This window comes from Dipteris shenzhenensis, chromosome 25 (assembly GCF_047967505.1).
Source record: "Dipteris shenzhenensis isolate YYH24624 ecotype China chromosome 25, Dip_SZ_1.0, whole genome shotgun sequence".
Lineage (NCBI taxonomy): Eukaryota > Viridiplantae > Streptophyta > Polypodiopsida > Gleicheniales > Dipteridaceae > Dipteris > Dipteris shenzhenensis.
Window position 1 is genome coordinate 45641654 of NC_141620.1, and position 25309 is coordinate 45666962.

At 46.3% G+C, this 25309-nt stretch overlaps 1 protein-coding gene across 1 annotated transcript in view; it reads right to left on the reverse strand.

Annotated features, from left to right (window-relative positions):
- Positions 1-25309, reverse strand: part of LOC147885943 (carbon catabolite repressor protein 4 homolog 5-like) — a 69574-nt gene that overhangs the window by 5460 nt on the left and 38805 nt on the right. Inside the window, 4 exon segments of the mRNA XM_087396411.1 lie at positions 2384-2462; positions 2564-2895; positions 15555-15637; positions 15768-15800. Coding sequence (XP_087252537.1) covers positions 2384-2462; positions 2564-2895; positions 15555-15637; positions 15768-15800 — 527 coding nt within the window.

The window sequence follows — 25309 nt, forward strand, 5'->3', positions numbered from 1 at the left end:
TCGCCTCAGGGCAAGGATCAACTGGGGCAAATCAGTCAGTTTTCTTTCAGTGACTGAGTCCTAGGAGATTCTTCGGTGGGGCGCATTGGTAGGCTTCAGGTGGATCCTGAGTGGCCAATCAGCGAGGTACTTGGGATGCCGTGTGACATTGACATCTTCGCAGAGCAACAAATAGCCTAGGTCCTTGAGAGCGTGAGGCGCAAACTTCTTTATTGGAGCTCAACCAAACTCTCTCTGGCAGGCAAGGCCTTGGTGGCTAACCACGTCCTGTTGGCTACAGCCTGGTACATAGCCTCTTGCTGGTGTTTTCACAGGGTTGCATGGGACAATTGAGACGCTTGGTGCATAACTTCCTTTGGGCAAGATCAGATGGCACTCGCAACACCAGAGCTAGAGTTGTGTGGCAAACAGTGATACTACCACAGCACAGGGAGGCATGGGTGTTATAGATCCAAAGATGCAGAGCAGAGCCCTATTGGGCAAGTTGATAGTCAGGGGTCTCACTCCAGGCATGGAGCCCTAGAAACTTCTCCTGCAACGCGGTCTCTTGAGAAACACCCCCCGCACAGGTGGTCAGTAGCAGCCATCCCACAGGTGGATCTTTTCAGAGTCCCCTCTCACGGGGAAGGACTCACCCCTGATGAGGAGTCTCTTGAGGGTCTTGCAGCGAATATTAGGAGGTCTCATCCGAGTCAACCCCGGTACGCGGAGGAGTTTGCACGCCAGCGGCTTATCTAGCACTCCAAGGTCAGAGACCAGGATGGTTTGATGCTAGGGCAGCGGCTACACATTGGTTGGGCACAATGGGACAGCGGCCCGGCTCGCTCCCTGCGGACATGGTCTAGACTCCCAGCAGAGGCAGGGGCACGATTGGAAGTCCTTTCTCATCTGAGAGGGGCCGGCCAAAAAATGGTGGAGATAGAGGCAGCTATTCCGACTCTTGGAGGGAGGGACTACAGGTTTTCACTCTGGCACACTGGCTAGGACAGTTCTCTAGGACGGGTGTACCTCTGAGGATTCAGCTGGTGCCCGTAGTCGCCCCCATGAGCGTGCGGTTCTTTGATGTGGGACCGGGCGAACTACTGCAGCCCTAGATCACAGGGAATCAAGAGATGGACGGGGTGTTAGGCCAGGTGGGTTGGCAAAGGGTCGAAGTAGTGGGACGTTTGGGCAAGGAGTGGTCGATCGACCCTTCTTGCATCACGATTCACAGACCTAGATGCCCCCCCTGGAGACTATGGTTATGGGAGGGTCGCCCTCTCAACAAGATACAGTAGGACCCCAGAGAGTGGTTATGGCTGATCAGAGTAGGTCTCTCAAAGAGAGTGGAGGAGGTGCCTTTCTTCTTGTACACCACGCGGATGGGGCGTCGCATCCAAATGGACGCAATGGCCTGGACCCCTTCACGGGAGAGACACTGGAGTGCGCAGCAGGTGCCCGAGGAGGTTAGATCTAGATTTTGGGCCGCCCGCCTGTGGTCTAGCCTGCGTCCACGAAAGATATCCTATTTCTTCTGGATGGTCGCACACGGTGGTCTCCCAGTGGGCCCATGGCTTGAGCAGATGCGGGTGGATCGCAGCTGCCACAAATGTACAGTCAGAGCAATGGAGACTATTCCTCACTGCTTATGGAGCTACCTTGTAGCTCAGAGGATCTGGCTCAGAGTGCTTCGGATTGTGACACGGCTTCTGAGCATGCAAAGAGATTTCACGTGGGGTATGGCAACTTGGCTTATAGAGGGGGGCCATGCTTTCTCCATAGACACGGTCTCGCAAGCTTACCGGATACAGGGTCGAAGCATTCCCCTTCTCACCATTCCCCTCAATCGAGAGAGGATAGTTTCTGGGAGACGATGGCCAGCCTCACGGCCTGGAACATCTGGGTGGCCCGTTGCAATTGGGTCATGGGCCAGCACCATGTTCCTCCGACGGCTACACTGGTTGCCATTTGGCAGGATATCATTTATATGCTGCGATCCATTTGGGAGCGTGGCGTCCCAAGTTCTTGAGCTACCGATGATAGGCGGGCACATTTCTGCAAGGGTTGGCCTGCATGTGTATTTTATGATCTCACGCCGCGAGGGATTCGCTGGTTGTATAGTCCACCACCGTGGTTGTTAGCCCCTATTACAGAGAATCCCTAGGCAGTGAGCTGGAATCTTTGCAACAGGCAGGTTTTCTTTCAACCTGTTTTGTTTTGGCCACGATTGGCACCTTTCCAGTTTTGCCAATTTGTATGGTTGGATTTTAAGCATCCTTTCCGGTTTTGCCAATTTGTATGGTTGGATTTTAAGCATTAATAGAAGTTCCTTTTCTCTGGCGGGGGGGGGGGGGGGGGGGGGGGGGGGGAAACACAGGAAGCAATACTTTGAGCTAAAACTCACCAGATATAGTCAACAGTACCCATGAATCTTCCATGGTAAGAAGTTACAAGAGGCTCCCCCATTGTGTCTCTGTTTTCACCTGGACCCCTACAAGGATTTTCACAAAATGGTTAGAGAGCCTAAACAACATAAATAAAATGCATAGATTAGCTCCATTTCTTTGATTGCAATTGAAATGACGATCTACCTCAATGCTTGAGTAGGCGCTCTGAAGCTTAAATCTGTGCTTCACAACATTCTCAGTAGTGTCTCCTGTTGCAATTTTCAGCTCCTCTGGAGTCCATTGATAAGGCCTAGATAGCCTGTCTATATTTGATACTTCGCCAGCAGCTTCTAGGGTTGCTTGCCCAGAAGCATATCCTAGTCCGGCATTCAACTCAGCTCTGGTTTCCTTTAGCATTTCAATAGGATCTTTTGACAAAGAGGTTTCACAATCTGTTGAAGTCAGGGATATATCCGCTTGTATCTCTTGATTTTCCCACTTTGCACAAACTTGGGTTGTCGACGTCCACCTAGATGACAAGCACACGCACAGTTTTTCAGAAAAGAGACCTGAAGCATTTCAAGTCTGCTAGAAAAAAGGCCTGAAGCATTTCAATTCTGTTAGAAAACACATGAAAAACAGGACAGAGATCCAGTGATGATTCTCGTCATGATCACCTTGTGACTACACCATATCTTACAACTCCTACACAACAGCAGAAGACAAACATCCCCTTGTCTACGTACATCTATCTGCCATATCCTTGAAACATCGTTGACAATACCCTAAAAAAGAGGAGCAAGGTGTAACGAAACCAAGCTGGTGTCCTCTCTTCCCCATGTATAAAGCACGTGATACACAGGACACATGTCTAGTAATGGTTTTACTTACATGAAGACATTGGATGATTGAACCTCAGAGCTTGTAGATAAAAAGAAAAAAGGCATACACCTAACGGCAATTGCTTCACGTGTAAATAAAAGCCAGCAGTGGGAGACAAACTCCTCTTGTCTAAGTATATCTATAAGCATAAAATAAACGAGGCCGAACCTTTCTTCCATGTACAAGCATGACCCATTCCAGCAGCCAATGGAACTAATTGCAAAACAGATTATCCACTCAACTCACTCCCGTGGCAGTCCCTCGATCATTGCTCGCTCCTATTCTCGGACCCACTGTAACTTCTTCTTTTCTAGCATGTACTCTCTTCCGACTTCAACTTCAGCGCTTCCTTTGATTCATAGCTGTGGAACCCAACTTTCGGAGGGTGATCAAGACATCAATTACCACGGAGGGGACGACCAGGGTCTCTACGATGATTTGATTACAAAGACTGCCTTCAGTGAATTCACCTCAGCTCTTGACGTAAAGTTTGAACTGGTTAATTCGAATCATACAGGGTTGACACAACAACTCCAAGGGATTTAGGCTTCTATCACGCTCTTGACAAGCACTGTCCAGGCGCTCACACATGTTGACACTTTGGCCTTAGTGTTGGCCCGAATATTACACCGGATCCCTATCCCGGAGATCAAAAATCCAGGACCAAGGAAGTGGTCGATACTTGGTTGCACAAGTGACAAGTACACTTCTAGTTTCACCCTTATCCTGATGAGAAGAAGATGCAACTTGCAGCAAGGTATTTATCAGGGAAAGCATTACTTTAGTGGAAGGAATTACGGCCAAAGCCCTCCACATGGATCGAATTTCAAGAGGTCTTCAAGAAAGAATTTCTGAAGAAAGAGGAGGATTATGATATCGTAGCCCTCGATATGTCCAAACTGAATTTGACTTTTGAAGTTTATCTTTAGAAGTTTCGTGATTTGCAGACCAGAGCTACAAAGATGGAACCCGTCACCTTATTGGGCTTCTTTGTGGATGGTTTTCTTGATTCGTATAAGCTTCAAATCAAGAACAACAAGTGTATAAGCTTCAAATTAAGAACATTAAGTGTATCACTTTGCAAGAGGCCATGCATCCATGATGATACCATGGCTAGCGCAAAGGGAACCACTCCTGCCGACACGAGTGGGAAGAACAACATTAAGTTCTTCGAGTCAACAACTCGTACAGGGGAGTCGAAGTCAGTTGACAACACCTCCAAGAAGAATTCAACTCAGACGAACAATGGTCGAGCCCGTTTCCTATGCACCTTGAAGCTAAAGAAAGAAGGACGTGGTTTTTATTTTCGAGGAGCGGGACCACACACGGAATGATTGTCCTAAGCGCAAGACCCAGATGCAAGCGCCAGGACTAAAGCTCCATGCAGGCCAAGGAGCCAAAGCTAAGGGAGCTAACCAAGCATCGATGACAGGTATTTTTGTAAAGGACATACCTGTCCACTTTCTTGTAATTGCACTTTTAATAATTCGTTATTTGGCCCCCATGACCTTTTCCGAGCTTATGGAGAAGTAAGGGACCAAAGAGTTTATATTCTCTTTGACCCGGGAAGCTCTCACAATTTGGTGAATTACAAACTTGTGCAGAGGCCATTGGGCATAAGTATTTGTCCAAACTTCTCAGTAGGAGGTGCCTTTAGTGCAACATGCCCGGAGCAACAGGGAAGAGAGCACAATGAGCACAACATCACTATTGCCATTTTCCATCTACAACGAGGAATCCTTAACAGTTGTAAGTTTAGCGCCTTTTGGCAAGCGTTCTTTCAGGCTTGTGGCTCACTTGCATTGAGCCTTTTGGCTCACTTGCCGTTTCTTTCAGTTCTATATCTTTTTCATTCAGCGGTTGATAGGAGAGAGAGTAAATTAGGCTTCCCCCTTTTACACCCGAAGCTCTCGAATCTTTGTAAGATTATCAACCATGTTGTCACCTTCATGCATCTCCAAATTCTTAAGCTCCTCCTTGAGAAAAGAAACTTTTGCCTCATCTAAGGCTGGATACATGGTCTCAAGAATATCCCATGTACCTTGCAAAGTGATGGATCTCTGACTCACATAGAGATCACACCTAGGGCCTGAGAATGACACCCACGGCCTCTGATCTTGGGTGGGAGCTGAAGGTCTACAGTTTGTTGTCCAAGTGCTTGACCCATGTCTGACATGTGTTTGCTCTCCACGGCTAACAAGTGCGTGGTAGGTGCAATATCCACAGCTCATCCCCCTTAATATATCCCCATAAATTCTTTGCAACCAACAGATTTTTTACCAAAAAGAGGAGACCTGCAACCAGCCATGGTAAAAAAACCCAGCAAGCAAGACGGGAGGAAAGCTTGCAAGCTGTTCTGTGGGGGCAAGGCAGCGAAGAGGCCCCCGCGACCAATTTCATGGCAAGCACCGCAGACCAAGGGGGAGTGAAAAGCACTATGGCTATTACATGAACAACTGTGACACAGGCGGCAAAGAGGCGAGCCTAGCCTTGACCCTGACCCTAAATCCAATCCAAGATCATAGGCTAGCCTAGCCTTGATACTAACCCTAGATCCAATCCATACCCAAAGGTTAGCATGGCCTTGACCCTAGACAGTCAAGGCTTGGTTAGGCCCTTGTTAGTCCAATTATACCTTTATACGACATATTAAGTTATCTCCACTGTATCTTCAAGGCTTTAAACCATCCTTTCTTGTTCAACATGTGTTGAGACGCTCCACTTCTGCATACTAGCCTCTTGGTCTTGGTCTCCTTTGTTTTGCCTACCCTTTACAAGACATGTTCAAATATCTCCACTGTATCTTAGAGTCTAGATGTGCAAGCTCCTTGGCTTTAAACCATCCTTTCTTGTTCAAATGCGTCGACACTTCACTTCTACATACTACCTTTGTTTGCTGTCACTCATAGCATGGGTAAAGCAATGCTCAATGATCATGAACAGCTCGCCTATTGTAACATTGGCTGGATTCTTCTCAGCCTTGGTCTCCTCCTTTTTGGATCTGCCTTCTTCTTCCTACAGTCTTTTGCGAAGTGGCAAGATTTCTCGTAGTAGAAACACTCTATTTTTGTTCTTTTCTGAATCACTTGACATTAGATTCATCTTTAGCCTTCCCCTTGCAGGAGTTGCCTTTGTCATTTGCCAGAATGCTTTAGGGCTGTTATTTTGGTAGAGTTTGTCCCGAGCCTCTTCTTGCAATAATAGGGAACCGAGTTCTTCAAATGTTTCCAGAGGCTTGCTCCTCTCTCATGCTGTTACGGTAATCACAAAGCTCTTAAAACACCTCGGAAGCATCCCAAGCACCAGCAGTCTTGGCTAGCTTAAGTCTACTTTCTAACCATGCCAACAATAGATCTCTTACGACCTTCACCTTCGTGGCCCTTTCCTCCATGTGCATGTTTGAACAACTGATGCTGGAGAGATAGGATCCTCAACGTGTTATCCATCTTGTCCATGCCTCTCCAATATATCAGCAATCTGAATGCGTGGAATGAAAGAATCTGCCATCATCCCTATGATCAGCGCAAGGACTTGCGAATCTTTGTCCTCCCATGTTTCAAGCTTGTCTGAATCTACAACCATCGTAATCTTTCCTGAAGCATCTTGGGCTTTGGATGTACTGCCATTGTAATCTTCTAAAGCTTCCTAGCCACAAAATGGCTACGGATCTTGATCTTCCAAATGAGATAGTTTCAAGCTTCCCTGCTTCTCCGAAGTAGGAGTGGTGGTGGAAGCGGTACAGGCCCAAGGAGCACGGGTGTCATGTGCACGAATTGGTATCTGACGTGTACTGGGTACACAAGACTAGCTCAGGTAGCCTGGGGAGGCTTAGAGCTAGGCAGGCTTGATTCTCGGGTTGAGTGGCAAGGGTACGAACTATTTATAGGTCTTCGCTATTTTTGGCGCTCGGGGCCCGAGTCTATAAAAGGGGCCCAGGGGGGTCAGTTCTCAGTATGTAGTTGGGAGCAAGTTTCGTTCCCAGGTGTTAGGTCTGTTCCTGGATTGAGTCGCAGACGCGCACCTGCATCTTAGTGTAGCCCAAGGCCCAGTGGCAGATCCCAGGCTTCACAGCGCCGCCTGGTGGTATGGGACACCAGGCTAGTTTGGATCTGATTGGGAGTTCGTGCCAATAGCTCAACTCGTGGCTCGGAGGGGACATCTCCTGATTCAGGATCACATCCCGTGGATGTCATGGTTGGGTGGTGAGCAGCCTGCTCAGTTCTCACGTTGTGTGTGTGTGTTTTGCAGATCAGAGGTTTCAGGAGTGCTGGGATGTGTCAGTTGGTATCAGAGCCAAGAGGTAGGAATTTCTGATGCAAGTACTTTGGACGATTTCTTCCTCCAGGTATGCCCTAAATTTCGAAATCTGCTGCTGCAAATTCTGGTAGGCTCCTGGGTTATCAGGGGTGGTAAGGATGTAGGGAAAAGGTAGGAGAAAGAGAGAGTCTAGATTTCGAAATTCCTGAAGGGTTGCTGTGAGAAAGGGATGCGCGTAGCAGGGAGAGAGCAGAGGTGAAGGAGAGGCGATAGGGTAGCTGAGTGGCAGGCGAGCAGTTCGATGCTGATCGGGGCTGCGTGGGGGTCAAGAACGCAGAGATGGAGGCTGTGTTGGTGCGCCATGGCTGGAAGGATTTTCGGCCAGGGCGGGGAGAGGCACAAGGAGCAGGAACAGGGTGCGGTCACCCTGAGAGAGGTGTTGCTTTTTTCGAAAAAGCACCACCCTCCAAAGCTGGGAGGGTGATCCTTCTTTGGAAGCAGGGCTTCCTAATTTGGCTGCCCTGTATTCTATATAGTTGGACAAGGTTCCAACCTCAGCCATAGCCTTGCGAGAAGCCTCTTTGCCTAACGTCTAGGACTGCGCCATCAGGATTCTGGACAGCCTGCGCTAGGCTGCCGTACAGCCTGCGTCATCGCCCGTACAGCCTGCGTCATCGCCGTACAACCTGCATCAGCCACCGTACGCCCACGTCAGCAACTGTAGGACTGCGTCAGCGTCCATACAGATTGCATCAGCAACCATATGGATCGCATCAGCAGCCGTACAATCTGCGTCGCCTGTACGGTCAGCAGGAGGGTACCGTACGGTACGGTTTGCTGCAGGATTCCGTACACTGCAGCCTGCATCGAATTCAGCAAGACTCCGGGTTTATTGCGCCCGCGGTTCACCAGTTTTCAGCATCTCCTTCCGTCAGCATCTCTTGGGACGGTTTTTCTCTGCTCCACTCTCCTTCCAGTTTCGATTTCCTCAGTTATTTCTCTCAGTCTATATTCGTTTCAAATCAGATTTCAGATATGTCTGATTCTGCAAATCCCGAGTTCACCATGGGAGAGCAGGATTTGGATTACACTCCTGTGGGAGAGGAAGATCAGGGTCTTTATGATGACCTGATTACGAAAAAGGCCTTCAGTGAATTCACCACTGCTCTGGATGGAAAATTCGAGCAGGTTAATGCGAATCAAACGGGGTTGACACAGCAACTCCAAGGGATTCAGGCGACTCTCACTCTTCTGGCTAGCAACATGCAAGCACTCACGCATGTGGATGCCATGGCTTCAGTGCTAGGACCGAACATAACTCCAGATCCTTTTCCGGGAGATCAAAAGTCTCGAACTAAGGAGGTGGTTGACACTTGGTTACACAAGTGGCAAGTACACTTCCAGTTCCACCCGTATCCAGATGAGAAGAAAATCCAGCTTGCAGCCGGTTTCATGTCAGGTAAAGCGTTGCTATGGTGGAAGGAACTCCAATCTAAGCCAGATACATGGATAGATTTCGAAGGGGTCTTCAGGAAGGAGTTCCTAAAGGAGGAGGACGATTATGATATCGTTGGCAAGCTTAAAGCCCTCGATATGTCAAAGCTGAACTTGTCATTTGAAGTTTATCTTCAAAGGTTTCGGGATCTGCAGACCAGGGCCACAAAGATGGATCCAGTGACCTTGTTAGGTTTCTTTGTGGATGGTTTGCCAGATTCGTACAAGTTGCAAATAAAGAACAACAAATGCACAACGTTGCAAGAGGCCATGAATTACGCGCGTATTTATGATGATACCATGGCCGGTGCAAAAGCAACTACAGTTTCCGACACGAGTGGAAAGAACAAACGCAAGTTCTTTCAGCCTACGACTGGTACCAAGGAGACGAAATCTACGAACAACGCCTCCAAGAAAAACTTGACTCAGGCAAAGAATGGTCGAGCCCGTTTCCTTCGCACATTGAAGCTCAAGAAAGAAGGGCGTTGCTTCTATTGTGAGGAGCGGGGCCACACTAAGAATGAATGTCCAAAGCGCAAGAATCAAAAGTTAGTGCTTGGACCGAAGCTCCAGGCGGGTCCAGGTACCAAAGCCAAGGGAGCGAACCAAGTTTCGATGACAGGTATTTCTGTAAATGTCATTACCTGCCCACTTTCTTGTAATTGCACTTTCAATACTTCGTTGTTTGGTTCCCATGATCTTTTCCGAGTTTATGGAGAAGTTATGGACCAACAGGTTCACATTCTCTTTGATCCGGACAGCTCTCACAACTTTGTTAATTACAAATTTGTGCAGAAGATGAGGCTGTCCACAGTACCTAGCGATCACACCTATCAGGTGCAGCTTCCAGCTGGGAAGCAGTTTTGGGATCGCAAGGTTGAAGCGCTTTCTATCCGGATTCAAGCTTACACAGGGGCTCTTACATGTTATGTTATGCACCTGGAGCATGTAGACTTGTTAATCGGAATAGAGTGGTTTAAAACCCACAATATTCAGATTGGATGGATGGAGCATACCCTTTCTTTTGTAGATAAGGACACCCAATTTTGTATTCAGTGTGATAAAATTCCCTCATCTCAGGGACCTATTGTATCTGCGATGCAGCTTCGGAATATATTAAACACTTCTCATTATGATGTCTATCAGTGTGTTTTGATTCCGCTTTCTTCATTTGTTGTCTCTGTAATTAACAAGAATGATTTAAGTGTGTTTGAACAGTGTGTTTGAACACCGTGAATTGAGAATGTTGTTAGATAGTTTTACGGATGTATTCCCTGCTCAACTGCCGGAAGGTTTACCTCCAGAACGGGCAGTAGATCATCGCATAGACTTAGTCCCAGGGGCTCAATCTATCAGTGTACCACCTTATAGGATGAGCCAGGTAGAGGAGGATAAGTTAGCTTCACAGCTTTAGGATTACCTGAATATGGGCTATATACGCCCAAGTAAATCACCTTGGGGTGCACCTGTCCTCCTAAGAAAGAAGAAAGATTCTACCTGGAGAATGTGTGTAGATTATAAACGACTAAATAAAGTGACAATTAAGAATCGATATCCTCTACCTCGTTCCGATGATCTGATAGACCGTTTGGCCGGAGCGAAGTATTTCACTGAGATTGATTTGCGTACGGGTTATCACCAAATCCGTATCTATGCTAAACACATAGATAGAACCGCATTCCGAACTAGGTATGGTCATTACGAGTTTCTTGTATTACCTTTTGGTTTAACCAATGCTCCTGCTACTTTTCAGCAGATGATGAACGATTTGTTCAGGGATTTTCTCGGCAAATTTGTTGTAGTGTTCTTAGATGACATCTTGGTATATAGTCGAACGCTTGAGGATCACATAGGACACCTCCGGATTGTCTTAGTTATTCTAAGACAGCATAAGCTCTATGCCAAGATGAGTAAATGTGACTTCTTTATGAAGGAGATCATTTACTTAAGGACACAAGATTTCTTCTGAAGGTATTAGCATTAATCTAGATCGTATCCAGAAGGTTTTAGAATGGCCTATTCCTCAAACTGTGAAACAACTTCGTTCTTTCCTAGGATTTACGGTATTTCTACGAAAGTCTGTGCGTGATTATTCACATATCACGGCACCCCTGACAAACATATTGAAAGGTCGTGGACGCAGGTCTACCCAACCAATCTCTTGGAATGATGCAATGAACAAGGCTTTTGAAACCTTGAAGTTCTCCATCAAGGAAGCACCCGTTCTTGCATTACCCGATCCTACCCGGCCTTATGTTTTAGAGGCCGATGCGAGTGATTATGCGATTAGGGCAGCTCTATTCCAAGAGGGCAGACCTGTAGCTTTCGAGAGTAAGAAGCTAGACGAAACTCAATATCGTTGGCCCACACTCGAGAAGGAACTTTATGCTGTAGTGTATGCCCTTAAGATTTGGAGACACTACTTGTATGGTTCAAAGTTCCTTGTATTGACTGATCATCAGTCAATTAAGTATGTGTGTGATGCATCTGAATTGAGGGGACGGAAAGCCAGATGGGCAGAGTTAATGCAAGATTTTGATTTCGAAATACGTTATCGTAAGGGTTCGTTGAATAGTGTGGCGGATGTCTTAAGTCGAGTTAAGTTTGTAAATACTTTATCATTTACGGAAATATCCTCAGACCTATTTCAATCCTTGAGAGGGCTATACGCAACTGATAGTCATTTCAGTTCTTATTGGCAAAGAGTCCAGGATGGAAGCTCCAGTTGACCAGGACTCAGGGATTGTGCCACCTACGGTACAGGCGGCGGGAGATCAGTGGATGATTAGGAACGGCTTGCTGTTCCGGAATGAAAAGATTTGTGTGCCAGATGTTCTGGACCTTAAATCCAAGATTCTCTGGGAGTGTCATGATGCTCCTGGTGCTGGACATCCAGGTATACATCGGACTCTGTCTCTTGTGAAGCATACCTTTTATTAGCCTAAGATGCGTGCATTTATTAAGAACTATGTAGTAGGTTGCCGGGTTTGTCAGGTTACTAAGGCCGAATACCTTAGAAGCGCGGGTTTATTACAACCATTACAGATTCCAGGTAAATAAATGGGAAAGTATTTCCATGGATTTTATTACTGGTTTGCCTCGAACGCGCAAGGGTCATGACTCCATTTTGGTAATAGTGGACCGTTTGACAAAAATGGCTAGATTCCTACCTACTAGAACAACTATTTCAGATGTTCAGCTGGCTCACGAGTTTGTGGACCACTTGTTTAAGCTGTATGGTTTGCCATCTGACATAGTCAGTGACAAGGACTCAAAGTTTACAAGTAGCTTTTGGACACTTGTTTTTGAGAAGTTAGAAACTACTCTAAGTATGAGTTCCTCGGATCATGCACAATCCGATGGTAGTACAGAGAAGGTTAACCAGTTGGTTGAAGACATGCTTCGGGCTCATGTATCTAAGAGACAGTCTTCATGGGAAGATTATCTACCTATGATAGAATTTGCTTACAATAGTGCAAAGCATTCTAGTACTGGTTACAGTCCTTTTATGCTTATGTACGGGTTTCAACCTAAGTCACCAGTTATGGTTGGGTTAAAAGGAATTCAAAATGATGCTGCTAAAAACTTCTTGCTAGACATGCAGGAAATGTTGCAGTTTGCCGAGGAGTCTATTAGAAGTGCCCAAGATCGGGACAGATTTTATGCTAATAGACATCGTTCACCTAGAGAGTTCTCTGAAGGAACGATGGTATATTTGCGAATTCCTAAGGAATCCAAGAGCCTAAGTACTGGTTTGGTTCCGAAATTATCCCCCAGATACTGTGGCCCATTCAAGGTCATTAAAAGAATTGGACCAGTTGCATATCGACTAGAATTGCCTCCTGATGTTAAAGTACATCCAGTCTTTCATGTCAGTAGACTGAAAGAAGTATTGGGTGCAGATGATCAACTTGTTTCTCCTCACGAGATAATAGAAGTTACAGATTTGACTTTTATTCCACATGAACCTGAGTGTATTCTTGAATTTCGGGACAGACAGATTCGTAATCGATCTATCACGGAATACAAGATCAAGTGGAAGGATCGTGTTACGGAGGATGCAACATGGGAGACATTGCAAAACCTCCAGAGAACATTTCCGAGTTTTTTAGCGAACTCAGGAGTGAGTTCTTAGAGGAGGGGGAGTATGTCATGTGCACGGATTGGTATCTGACGTGTACTGGGTACACAAGACTAGCTCAGGTAGCCTGGGGAGGCTTAGAGCTAGGCAGGCTTGATTCTCGAGTTGAGTGGCAAGGGTACGAACTATTTATAGGTCTTCGCTATTTTTGGCGCTCGGGGCCCGAGTCTATAAAAGGGGCCCAGGGGGTTCAGTTCTCAGTATGCAGTTGGGAGCAAGTTTCGTTCCCAGGTGCTAGGTCTGTTCCTGGATTGAGTCGCGGACGCGCGCCTGCATCTTAGTGGCAGATCCCAGGCTTCACAGCGCCACCTGGTGGTATGGGACACCAGGCTGGTTTGGATCTGATTGGGAGTTCGTGCCAGTAGCTCAGCTCGTGGCTCAGAGGGGACATCTCTTGATTCGGGATCACATCCCGTAGATGTCATGGTTGGGTGGTGAGCAGCCTGCTCAGTTCTCACGTTGTGTGTGTTTGTTTTGCAGATCAGAGGTTTCAGGAGTGCTGGGATGTGTCAACGGGTGGCAGCCGTAGAGGGATAGGTATGACAAATCCCACAGGCATCCCCAAAAGGCAAGACCAAACAAGGTGCAATTAGTTGCAATCTTATATGCGGTACGATATGCCCACAAGGCGATGGTGAGCTTGTACTCCCAATCATTTCGGTTGGCTTCCACCCTAAATGACATTGTGTTACATAAATTTTTGTTCGAGCTTTTGGCTTGGCCATTTGCCGTGGGATCGTAGGGAGTGGATTTTCGATGAAGGATTAAGAACTCACTCATAAGGAGTTCCCCGATCGTTGACTATTTCCAATGATAAACCAAAGCGTGCTATAACATTTTCATACAAGAATTCAGCTGTTGCCCTAGTGTCATATTTTTTGGTTGCCTTGGCTTCTACCCACTTGGTAAGGACTCCTTCAGAGTGAATACAAGAGTTCCAATGAAGCTCTGATACGATGTCAGAGAATAGAGGCCTATATCTTGCAAACCTCACACGCAGCGGAATTATCTATAAAACTCTTTCCAAACACTCTTAGATACACTCACAAATCAAAACCTCACTCACAGAATGTAGAGTAGAGAGAAGAGAAGAAGAACTCAGACTTAAGAGAAGAAGAACTCAGACTTATTCATCCTCTGATGTGGGAAAGCATGCTCACCAAAGAGCTGAAAAACATCCAGCAGATGTGCCGGGAAGAAACAGCAACCAAGGTGATTGCTACGCTGAGTTCTCAGAGACTGCAACAATCTACACGCTCTTTCAGGTCCACGCTGCCAAGTTGGAGAGGCTACAGTGTTGCTTCACAAGTGCAGTAGAGTGGGGGCTATTTATAGGGCTGAAACCTGGCCGACTGGGTCTGTCAGTTCACCAGCTGGGTCGGCCACGTCACCCATCAGGATTAGTCTGTTCTGCCACCAACTTCTGCACTGCAACCTGCCTTGTTTGATCCCACTTGCACTGGTAGCTGCTATGCAGGCTATATAAATAGGACCTGGCAGTGCCTTCTCCTGGTCCTTGTGCCCTGTGCCGTGCAGTGCTCCATCATGGCTGTTCCTGCAGTCCCTCCAGGTGCACACGATTTCCCAATCTGCTGCTGACAGGTGCGCAATACCTAACCCTGCTATTCCTAGCCCCACCCTAGTCTACTGACCCCTTGTCCTCCTGATTTGGGGGCTCACAGGTGGGTCAATGACTTCTAACAGCCCATTTAGTGGCTCCACCCATTCAGCTCATTGTATCTGGCTTTCTCAGTCTCATAGACGCTTTGAGCCTTTAGAAGAATTTTGATAAACTCTCTCTCTCTCCCCCCCCCCCAACACAGTATGTACATGAGCGTGCGTGAGTGTACATGCGTGCGTGTGTATGTGTGCTCTTTGGGGTTTCCAACACTAAAATAACCTTAATCCCAGAAGGGTAGCCCCCATACGCTAAAAGCCAATGGAAGTACAGAGTATGCTCTACTTCCATTTGCACAAGGGCAATTCCTGAAAAGGACAAAAAGAAAAGAAATACAGAATCCTCAATTCCACTCAGCAAAACAGTATTATAAGATTGCAAAAAGGAAAAAGACAACCATACACAATATACTTCCATGATATTGGAACATAAAAATGCCATCCTCTAAAAACAAAGCAAACAATATCGGCTTAATCATATATGAGTCACCCACAAAGTTGAAACCCATAAACTCCATCATGCATGGCAGGAAGTAGCTACAATGACATCCCCACTGACATCTAAACGGTTGGTGTATAAGAATTTACAGCAAACCAATGAATGATTGCCAAGACCTTACATGCAAAAGCAAATGGGCTTTTGCAAAGCCAAGCAGAAACATATCCGACACATTTTACAGGGAAAGATCCAGAGTTTATGAATTATGTTGAATATGGCACATGCAAATTATTCTCACCTGTCAACTTTAGTCCCACGCATTGGACGAGATGTTTCTGTTTGCCCCGAAATACTTCGCCTATCAAAGCATAAAACATCAAGCTGCACATATGGGCCGAAAATCACAACAGGACAACCCATGACAATAGGCAAATCCAACAAAACAAATACTACAAGCTCAATTCCACCAAGATTGCAATTCTTAGGGGCTGTGACTAGCCTATTCACTTACCGCTGAGGTGTGTAGAAACTGATAAAGCGGGCTCTGGTAAAATAAGGACAACCAAACCAAGAAAGATGAGCAAAATTATCAGAAAAACACCCCACCCCCACCTCTCTCTCTCTCTCTCTCTCTCTCTCTCTCTCTCTCTCTCTCTTTGTGTGTGTGTGTGTGTGTGTGTGTGTGTGTGTGTGCAAGAGATCATTGTATGGATTGGCAGCGGGATTGCATGTTAATTTTGACAAATCTAAATTGCTTCCACTGAAACAATGTGACTGGCATTCTATTCTCTGGCCAAGTCAGGTGGTGCATTCCAAAGATGTAGTTAGGCATTTGGGATATCCTATAGGATGGCATATCACCAGGAAGCAGCAATTAAAATGGATCTTCCAAAAACTTCAACATAAACTGGAATATTGGAAAATTTCTACTTGGCCTCTTCATGTCAGGCTCAGAATAGTACAGTCCATTGTAATGTCCTATGTCCAGTTCTTTTTGCCTTTGCTACATTGGTCCTCCAGAGATATTTCAGACTTTATTTCTCAAGCTATGGAGATATTATGGAGGACAAAAACTGCTGTGAAAGCATTCAGACTGATGAAGATGGAACTGGTATGCTCTCCTAGGATGCATGGTGGACTTAATATCCTCAATATAAGATATCATGTACTTGCAAGGAAGACGACTATGCTCCATACATTTTTCCGCCAACAACAGCCATGGACTTGTATGATAACATCCATGTGTGTCAACATGAGGACTTCTGCTTATGGTCATTGGACTACTGATCATTGTAAGGTTGTCATTGGGAGATTTGTAGGGAAGATACCTGGCTGTCCTTTCTCTACTGCTCTAATACTTGACTAGAAACAAGTACTTTCTAAGGTCAAATGGGCTCCTCGCACTCGCTTTACAGGAACCTGTTCGGGCATACAACCTCATGAAATTGGGCATTAGATACATACATGATGTGGTAGATAATCAGGGTTATGTCTTATCTTTTCCTCGCGCCACTGCCTCCTATGCATTGGGAATGCACCATAGGTCGATATGGAAGAAAATTGCTGATTTGTTACATCCTTTTCTACCTGTCAGGGAAATCTTTGAACATTTCTAGGAATTCGTCTTTCTAACTTGGAGTGAGGTCTGGGGAAATCATAGATTCAAGTTGTTGAGGACTAGCTGTTTCATGGAATCATATTAGTCTTTGTATTTGTCTATGTAACTATATCTATACATAGATCTACAACCTTCCCTAGTTCCCTATTTCTATAGTTTCACATGCCACCTAAAGGGATTGCTAGCCACATGATCTACCCTCTCCTTGCATCAACCTCTCACACCATATGATTTCAAAATAATGTGTAGGTGAATGTGTTGTTCAAATCATCCTATTTGTTTGATTGATTACACTTAGTCAAGTACTCCTTGATGAGGTAGGATGTCGTTGGGATCATCCTCTCCACCTAACGGTAGATGGGCCAAATGTGTGGCTATGCCTACAACAGTGCTATGTTGCAAATGCGACATGCACTCTTGCATGCTCCAACTTGCTCCACTCTTCAATGGAATATGCACACACGATAGTTATTGAGCACATATCATCTTCGACTCCGTTTCCCGAGTCACAGATTTGGGAAACATTTTTGGCTATTTGGCAGATTTATGAGGTCTTTGTCTCAATACTCACTATTTCTCTCTTGGGTGAGATATTTCTACCCAATATGGAGTGAGCATAATTTGGCATACTTGGGTCAGCACATTCACAAGTCATATGAATCCTTCCGAGCCTCATTGCGGCAATCCTTATATGATGCCTGCCATGAGGGTGATCTAGATGCTTCTTGCATAGAGCTTCTCTTTTTATGTTTCTGATCTTTGGAATACTCTCCATTTTGGAGAATTCCCGTCTTGTAAATTTATGAGCATATAAATATAGCACTGGATATTACTAAAAAAAAGTGTGTGTGCAAGAGAACATATAATGCTAGAGCCAAGTATGGTCAAGGACCTTGCGTTAACACAAGGCAAGGTGGATGTCCTGCTAGCCCAAGAAAGTGCCAAAAGGCAAGGGCTGAGTTTTATGCTCGCTCCTAAAAGTGAGAACGCAAAAGTTATCAATGATCTCAGCTCTACAACTTCAAACACAAGAAACTTAAATCTTTATGAATCCAAGAACATGCCCAAACTGATCCTCTATCCCGACCCACTGAGATGTGTAGGAACTGGTAAAGCAGGTCCTCGTAAAATGGGACAGCCAAACCCAAGAAGTCACGACCCCCCCCCTTCTCTCTCTCTCTCTCTCTCTCTCTCTCTCTCTCTCTCTCTCGGTTTCCTATGCACATGGACCCTCAACACCATCACACCTATTCACAAGACAGGGGATCCCATGAGTCCAGAAAACTACAGGACCATTATGATTGGGCATGTCATGTCCAAGATATATGCCTCGGCACTTGATATGGAGGTCAGCTGCTATGCAGAGATGCAAGGACTCAGAGCAAAGAGGCAAGCAGGTTTCCAACGTGATCATAGGACCATGGACCACATACTTACACTCAGGAGTGTCGTAGAAGAGGCCAGGGCATGGAAGCAGAGGGTCTATTGCTACTTTGTGGATGTCCGCATGGCTAGAAGATAGTCTAGGCTGTTATGGCACTATACGAGAGGGCTTCTGGCAGAGTTCAAACAGGGGGTGGATGGAAGATGAGATCATGAGCACCATTGGGGTCAAACAAGGCTGTACACTTTTGCCGACCTTGTTTGGCCTTTATATAGACAATCTTGAGTCTTTTATGAGGACCCTAGGAGGAGCTGGTTGTTCTCTTGCCAATTACATGCTCCAGATTTTATTGTACGTTGTGGTACTCTTATCTCCGGCCGCTGAGAGGCTCCAGAGACACCTAGATGCACTACTGGCCTTTCGTGAGTCCCATGACTTGAAGGTCAACCTAGGTAAAACCAAGGTTATGATCTTCAAAACCTCCAAAGCAACTGCACGCAGAGAGCAGTTTACTTTTGACAGGTCACCAGTCGAGATTGCCTCATCATCTGAGGATTCTATTTTCTGGCCCTATCTTCACAATGAGACCGGAGATGCACGCCGGCTTGAGTAGCCTTTGCCCAACTAGAGAGACAGTGCTTCCAATCGAATTTCCAGGATCCATGAATCAAGGTTATCCTTTTCGGCTCCTTGGTTTGACTTGTGGACATGTATGGCAGCCCTTGTTTGCGGCTAGACCTATCTAATACAATAGATACGCCTCCTTTGCTCGACTAGAGAGACAGTGCTTCCAATCGCATTTCCAGGATCCACGAACCAAGGTTATCCTTTCTGACTCCTTGATTCGACTTGCGGACATGTTCAACATCCCTTGTTTGGAGCTATACCTATCTGATACAAAGTGGACTCGAGTGGAGAGACTACAGGTTCTCTTGCTATCAAGCCATATGTTCCCCATCAAATCATTCAGGCTGAGTTCGGGGCATCCCCATTGCGGTTAGATGCGGCATTCCAGACTATCACTTATCTATAGTGAGTGCAAGATTATGGTTCCTGTACTGTAGGGCGATGCAGAATACCATGATTTGGCACTAGCCTCTTTTATGGCATTAGCAGCTCTAGGTGATCACAAATGTGTGTACTCTAGGTGATCAGAAATTTGTGTACGCACATGCATGCAGATGGTTTGGGAGACTGTTTCCATATAGACAGGCCGCCACCCTTCCTGTACAGCATTGACGCTCCATTTGCGCCGTTTCGGGGTACCGAGCTTAAAATCATTCGAGAGGATCTTTTACAATTACACACATTCAGGACTTGGATGGCACTGACAGAGCTTCCTGTGAGGCTCAGCTTCTGTCAGGACCACTGCTTACACGTCTCGGAGGAGGGTTTCACTATACCCAAGGTACTCAGATTCACCTACCACACTCACTCAGAATTTCCATTGGATAGTTCCGTGTGTCATCGTACCGACTGAGTGGACGAGCATAGGGGATCCCCGGAGATAGTCGTATCTGCAAATTAAGTGAGCAGCATGAGGTCGAGTCAGAGGAGCCGTGATCATAGGACCATGGACCACATACTTACACTCAGGAGTGTCATAGAAGAGGCCAGGGCACGAAAGCAGAGAGTCTATTGCTGCTTTGTGGATTTTCACAAAGCCTTAAATACAGTACCACGAGCACGTCTTATCAGGCGGTTGCAGGAGCTGGGTTATGGCTAGAAGATAGTCTAGGCTGTTATGGCACTATACGAGAGGGCTTCCGGCAGAGTTCGAATAGGGGGTGGATGGACAGATGAGATCATGAGCACCATTGGGGTCAAACAAGGCTGTACACTTTTGCCGACCTTGTTTGGCCTTTATATAGACAATCTTGAGTCTTTTATGAGGACCCTAGGAGGAGCTGGTTGTTCTCTTGCCGATTACATGCTCCAGATTTTATTATACCTTGTGGTGCTCTTATCTTCGTCCGCTGAGGGGCTCCAGAGACACCTAGATGCACTACTGGCCTTTCGTGAGTCCCATCACTTGAAGGTCAACCTAGGTAAAACCAAGGTTATGATCTTCAAAACCTCCAAAGCAGCTGCACACAGAGAGCAGTTTACTTTTGACAGGTCACCAGTTGAGATTGCCTCATCATCTAAGGGTTCTATTTTCTGGCCCTATCTTCACAATGAGACCGGTGATGCAGGCCGGCTTGAGTAGAGGATATGCCTCCTTTGCCCGACTAGAGAGACAATGCTTCCAATCTCATTTCCAGGATCCACAAACCAAGGTTATCCTTTCCGACTCCTTGGTTCGACTTGCAGACATGTTCAGCAGCCCTTGTTTGGAGCTATACCTATCTGATATAGAGTGGACTCGAGTGGAGAGACTACAGGTTCTCTTGCTATCACAAAGGATCCGTAGTAAGCCATATGTTCCCCATCAAATCATTCCGGCTGAGTTCGGGGCATCCCATTGCAATTAGATGCGGCATTCCAGACTATGACTTATCTATACCGAGTGCAAGATTATGGTTCCTGTACTATAGGGCGACGCAAAATACCATGATTTGGCACTAGCCTCTTCTATGGCATTAGCAGCTCCAGGTGATCACAAATGTGTGTACTCTAGGTGATCAGAAATGTGTGTACGCACATGCATGCAGATGGTTTGGGAGACTATGTTTCCATATGGACAGGCTGCCACCCTTCTAGTACAGCATTGACGCTCCATTTGCGCCATTTCGGGGTACCGAGCTCAAAATCATTCGAGAGGATCTTTTACAATTACACACTTTCAGGACCTGGATAGCACAGATAGAGCTTCCTGTGAAGCTCATCTCCTATCGGGACCACTGCTTACACGTCTCCGAGGAGGGTTTCACTACCACACTCACTCAAGATTGCCATTGGCTAGTTCCATGCGTCATCGCACCGACTGAGTGGATGAGCATAGGGGATCCCCAGAGAGAGTCATATCTGCACATTAAGTGAGCAGCATGAGGTCGAGTCAAAGGAGCACTTCACCTTCCATTGCCTAGTCTACTACGAGATCCGTGGGCAATACCACTCCTTTTTCATAGACGGATTTGCATACCCAGATCAGAGGTGCCTCGCCGCTTTCATTCATGAGGCACTCCGACATAGAGGGCGCATCATCAGATCACAGAGACAGGGATAGGAGGCCTTATCAGACCCATATCAGAGTGTGATCACAAAGTTTTTCTAGCCAGATCATGATGCCCCCCTGATTACAGATAGCAAGAGAGGCAGAGGCCCCGAGACCGAGATGCGGCACACTTGACGGAGGACAGATGTATAGATCACGCTAGTTGACATCTCATCTATTTTCAGACCTAGGATACGGCTGACAGGGGTTACTGTGGCACAGGTCAAGCGTAGAGTAGCCGCCAAGAGGGCATGACGAGCTATTCCTCCAACCTGTAGACAACAATCTATCACGGACTTCTTGCCTACACGGCCTAGCCCGCCACCGGGCATACCTTGACGTTTCATGCCATGTGTGTGATGTATTGTATTGTATGATATCGGATCAAATTGCATCTCTTATGATGATGATGACTATGGTGATAACCTTTGTAAGACTAGAATATATCCAATCATACAAATTTAGAAAATTAAAGAGAAGAAAAAAGACGTAACAAAGTTTTGAAAAACAAAAGGAAGACATACCTAGCAAGCAAAGCGACACTTATGTCATCATCGGTGCCCAAGCATAAGCAGTTATATGTATGTCTCTAGTGATTTGTATGATGATGGCATTCACTATGTCTACACAGTTTTCTAGCATGGGTTAGGATGCTCGCTTAATAGCTCCACCCTTTTGCTGAATGTATCAGGTTTTCTATCAGTTTCATGGACCCATCAGTCTTTAGTAGAACTTAATAAACTAACTCTCTCTCTCTCTCTCTCTCTCTCTCTCTCTCTCTCTCTCTCTAGCATAGACTAGTACTCAGTAGTACTCAGCAAGGGTCTAGCATACCCTTTGCTTCAGCCCATTAAGGCTTGTATGAGTTCGCTTTTCTGTGCACTTTGTCCCATAGGCCCACGAGGTCTCCCGTGGACGTTAATATATCTTTCTTTCTTTTCTTTCTCTCTCTCTCTCTCTAATACTGGATAGATTGATCTGGCCCACTATGCAGTTGCAGTTGACTATTTCTATTCATGATTGACATTGTTAGCATAGATTAGTACTCAACAAGGGTCCTAGCATGCCCTTTGCTTCAGCCCACTAAGGTTTGTAAGAGTTCGCTTTTCTCTGTACTTTGTCCCATAGGCCCGCAAGGCCTCCCATGGACGTTAACCTCTCTCTCTCTCTCTCTCTCTCTCTCTCTCGATCGAGGAAGTGCTTCCAGACACACTTCCAAGACCCTTCGACGAAGGGTTGGCTTTTTGACATGCTGGTGAGACCGACTGCCATGTATGTGTTAAAAAATACCCAACAGAGGGTACACGCAGCGGAAGACTTATAGTAATGCCCAGGAGCTCACACAGTGTGCGGTGTGGGTGTGGAATCACAAACTTCTTTACTTATGTGCATTCAATAGGTGTGCAGACTCATCAATAGACAATGAACCAAACCAGATAGAGAAGCACCAAATAATATATTTCCGTCCACAACTATGGACACAATACAAAAGAGACAGATCCAGAGTCCCACCAATGGTGTGGTCCTCTGATCTTACCACAAAAGTCCTTCTCCTATCTGCTGGCTATCTCTAGACTAGAGTCCGCGTGCTCCACCTCGAGCGTAAGTAGACTTTCCGTCTAGGATGATCCTCTCCACCTTGCTGTCTGGGAACCAGCCTAGGTGGGCAGCTTCCTGGCTAAGTCTGCAGCCCTGCTAGCACCTCTCTATCCTCCTGAAAGTAGGTCCAGAGGGTGGCTACCTGCTGCTGCTTTCTGCTCTGGATCTGCTGCTGCAAGTGATGCTGAAATGAGGCTAAATGGCCTCTTTATATAGGCCCCAAGGCCTGCACCAAAAAACCGACCAGTCTGTAAAAACCGACTCAGTCTGTAAAAACCGCCCTTAAAGGGCTCACAAGTCAGGCCTTTTATGGCCCAAACTTCCAGGGCTTTTGGCCCTCCATTCAAGGCAAATATGCAGCCTATAAAAGGCCTGCCACCTGCCCACTGACAGTCACATTCCTTGCTGCAGATCTGAGCCTGCACTCCCTGCCAAGTCTGCGCCTCTGCAAACAGTGCGCCTCCATGTCCTAGATCCTCCGCAATCTGTCCCAGACTGTCTTGCTTCTGCTCCGTACTTTCCTGGCCCTTTGTCCTGCCCTTAACAGTTCTAGATGTGCTGCCCTCATGCCAGCCATGATGCTGTCTATGTGGCAGCCCCTTTCTCTCTTTTCCTGTTGGGTACTGCCCTAGGTCTCCCTCCCCCATGCTCTCCTCATATGGGGGCTTACAGATAAGGAGGTGACCTTTCCAACAGTATGTAGCACCTTTCCGGGGCTACAGGTGACTATGGGATCCAGGATGATTCGGAGCAAGCCCTCGCTCACCCATCAAATTATACACGCAGAGTTCACCATGACCCCTCTCCAGGTTGATGCCATCTTTGACACGACCCCATCACTCCTAAAACCTCTGATCTGCAAGCAAACACAAGAACACACCAAACGTGAGGAATCTGAGCAGGCTGCTCACCACCCAACCATGACATCTATGAGATGCGATTCCGAATCAAAAGATGTTCCCTCTGAGCCACGAGCTGGGCTACTGGCACGAACTCCCAACCAGATCCTGACCAGCCTGGTGTCCCATACCACCAGGTTGTGCCTAGAGGCCTTGAATCTGCTACTGGGCCTTGGGCTACGCTAAGATGCAGACACACGTCCCGCGACTTAATACACAATCAAACCTAGCACTTGGGAACGAGACTTGCTCCCATCGGCTCTCTGAGAACTGAACCTCTGGGTCTCCCTTATATAGACTCGGGCCCAATGCGTCAAAAATAGCGAAGACCTATAACTAGTTTGTACCCTTGCCACTCAACCCGAGAATCAAGCCTACCTAGCCCTAAGCCTCCTCAGGCTACCTGAGCTAGTCTTGTGTACCCCAGTACACGTCAGATACCAATCCGTGCACATGACATACTTCCCCTCCTCTGAGAACTCACTCCTGAGTTCGCTAAAAAACCCGGGAATGTCCTCTGGAGTTTCGGTAATGTCTCCCATGTTGCATCCTCCTCAACACGATTCTTCCACTTGATCTTGTATTCCGTGATAGTTCTAATCTGTTCTTCACGAAATTCAAGAATACTCTCGAGCTCGTGTGGAATAAAAGTCAAATCTGTAACTTATACTATTTCTTGAGGAGAAACAAGTTGATCATCCGCACCAAGTAACTCTTTCAGTCTGCTGACATGAAACACTGGATGTACTCTAACATCAGGACGCAATTCTAGTTTATATGCAACTGGTCCAATTCTTTTAATAATCTTGAACGGACCACAGTATCTGGGGGATAATTTCAGAACCAAACCAATACTTAAGGCTCTTGGATTCCTTGGGAATACGTAAATATGCCATCATCCCTTCATAGTACTCTCTGGGTGAAATGTCTATTAGCATAAAATCTGTCCCGATCTTGGGCACTTCTAATAGACTCCACAACATTTCGTGCATGTCTTGCAAGAATGTCCTTGCAGCATCATTTTGAATTCCCTTGAACCCAACCATAACTGGTAACTTAGGTTGAAACCCGTACATAAGCATAAAATGACTGTAACCAGTACTTGAATGCTTTGCACTGTTATAAGCAAATTCTATCATGCAAAGATAATCTTCCCATGAAGACTGTCTCTTAGAAACATATGCCCGAAGCATATCTTCGACCAATTAGTTGACCTTCTCTGTACTGCCATCAAATTATGCATGATATGAGGAACTGAGAATTTATAGAGTAGTTTGTAACTTCTTAAAAACAAGTGTCCAGAAGTTACTTGTAAGTCCCTGTCACTGACTATGTTGGAAGGCAAACCATATAGCTTAAACAATTGGTCCACAAACTCATGAGCCAACTGAACAGC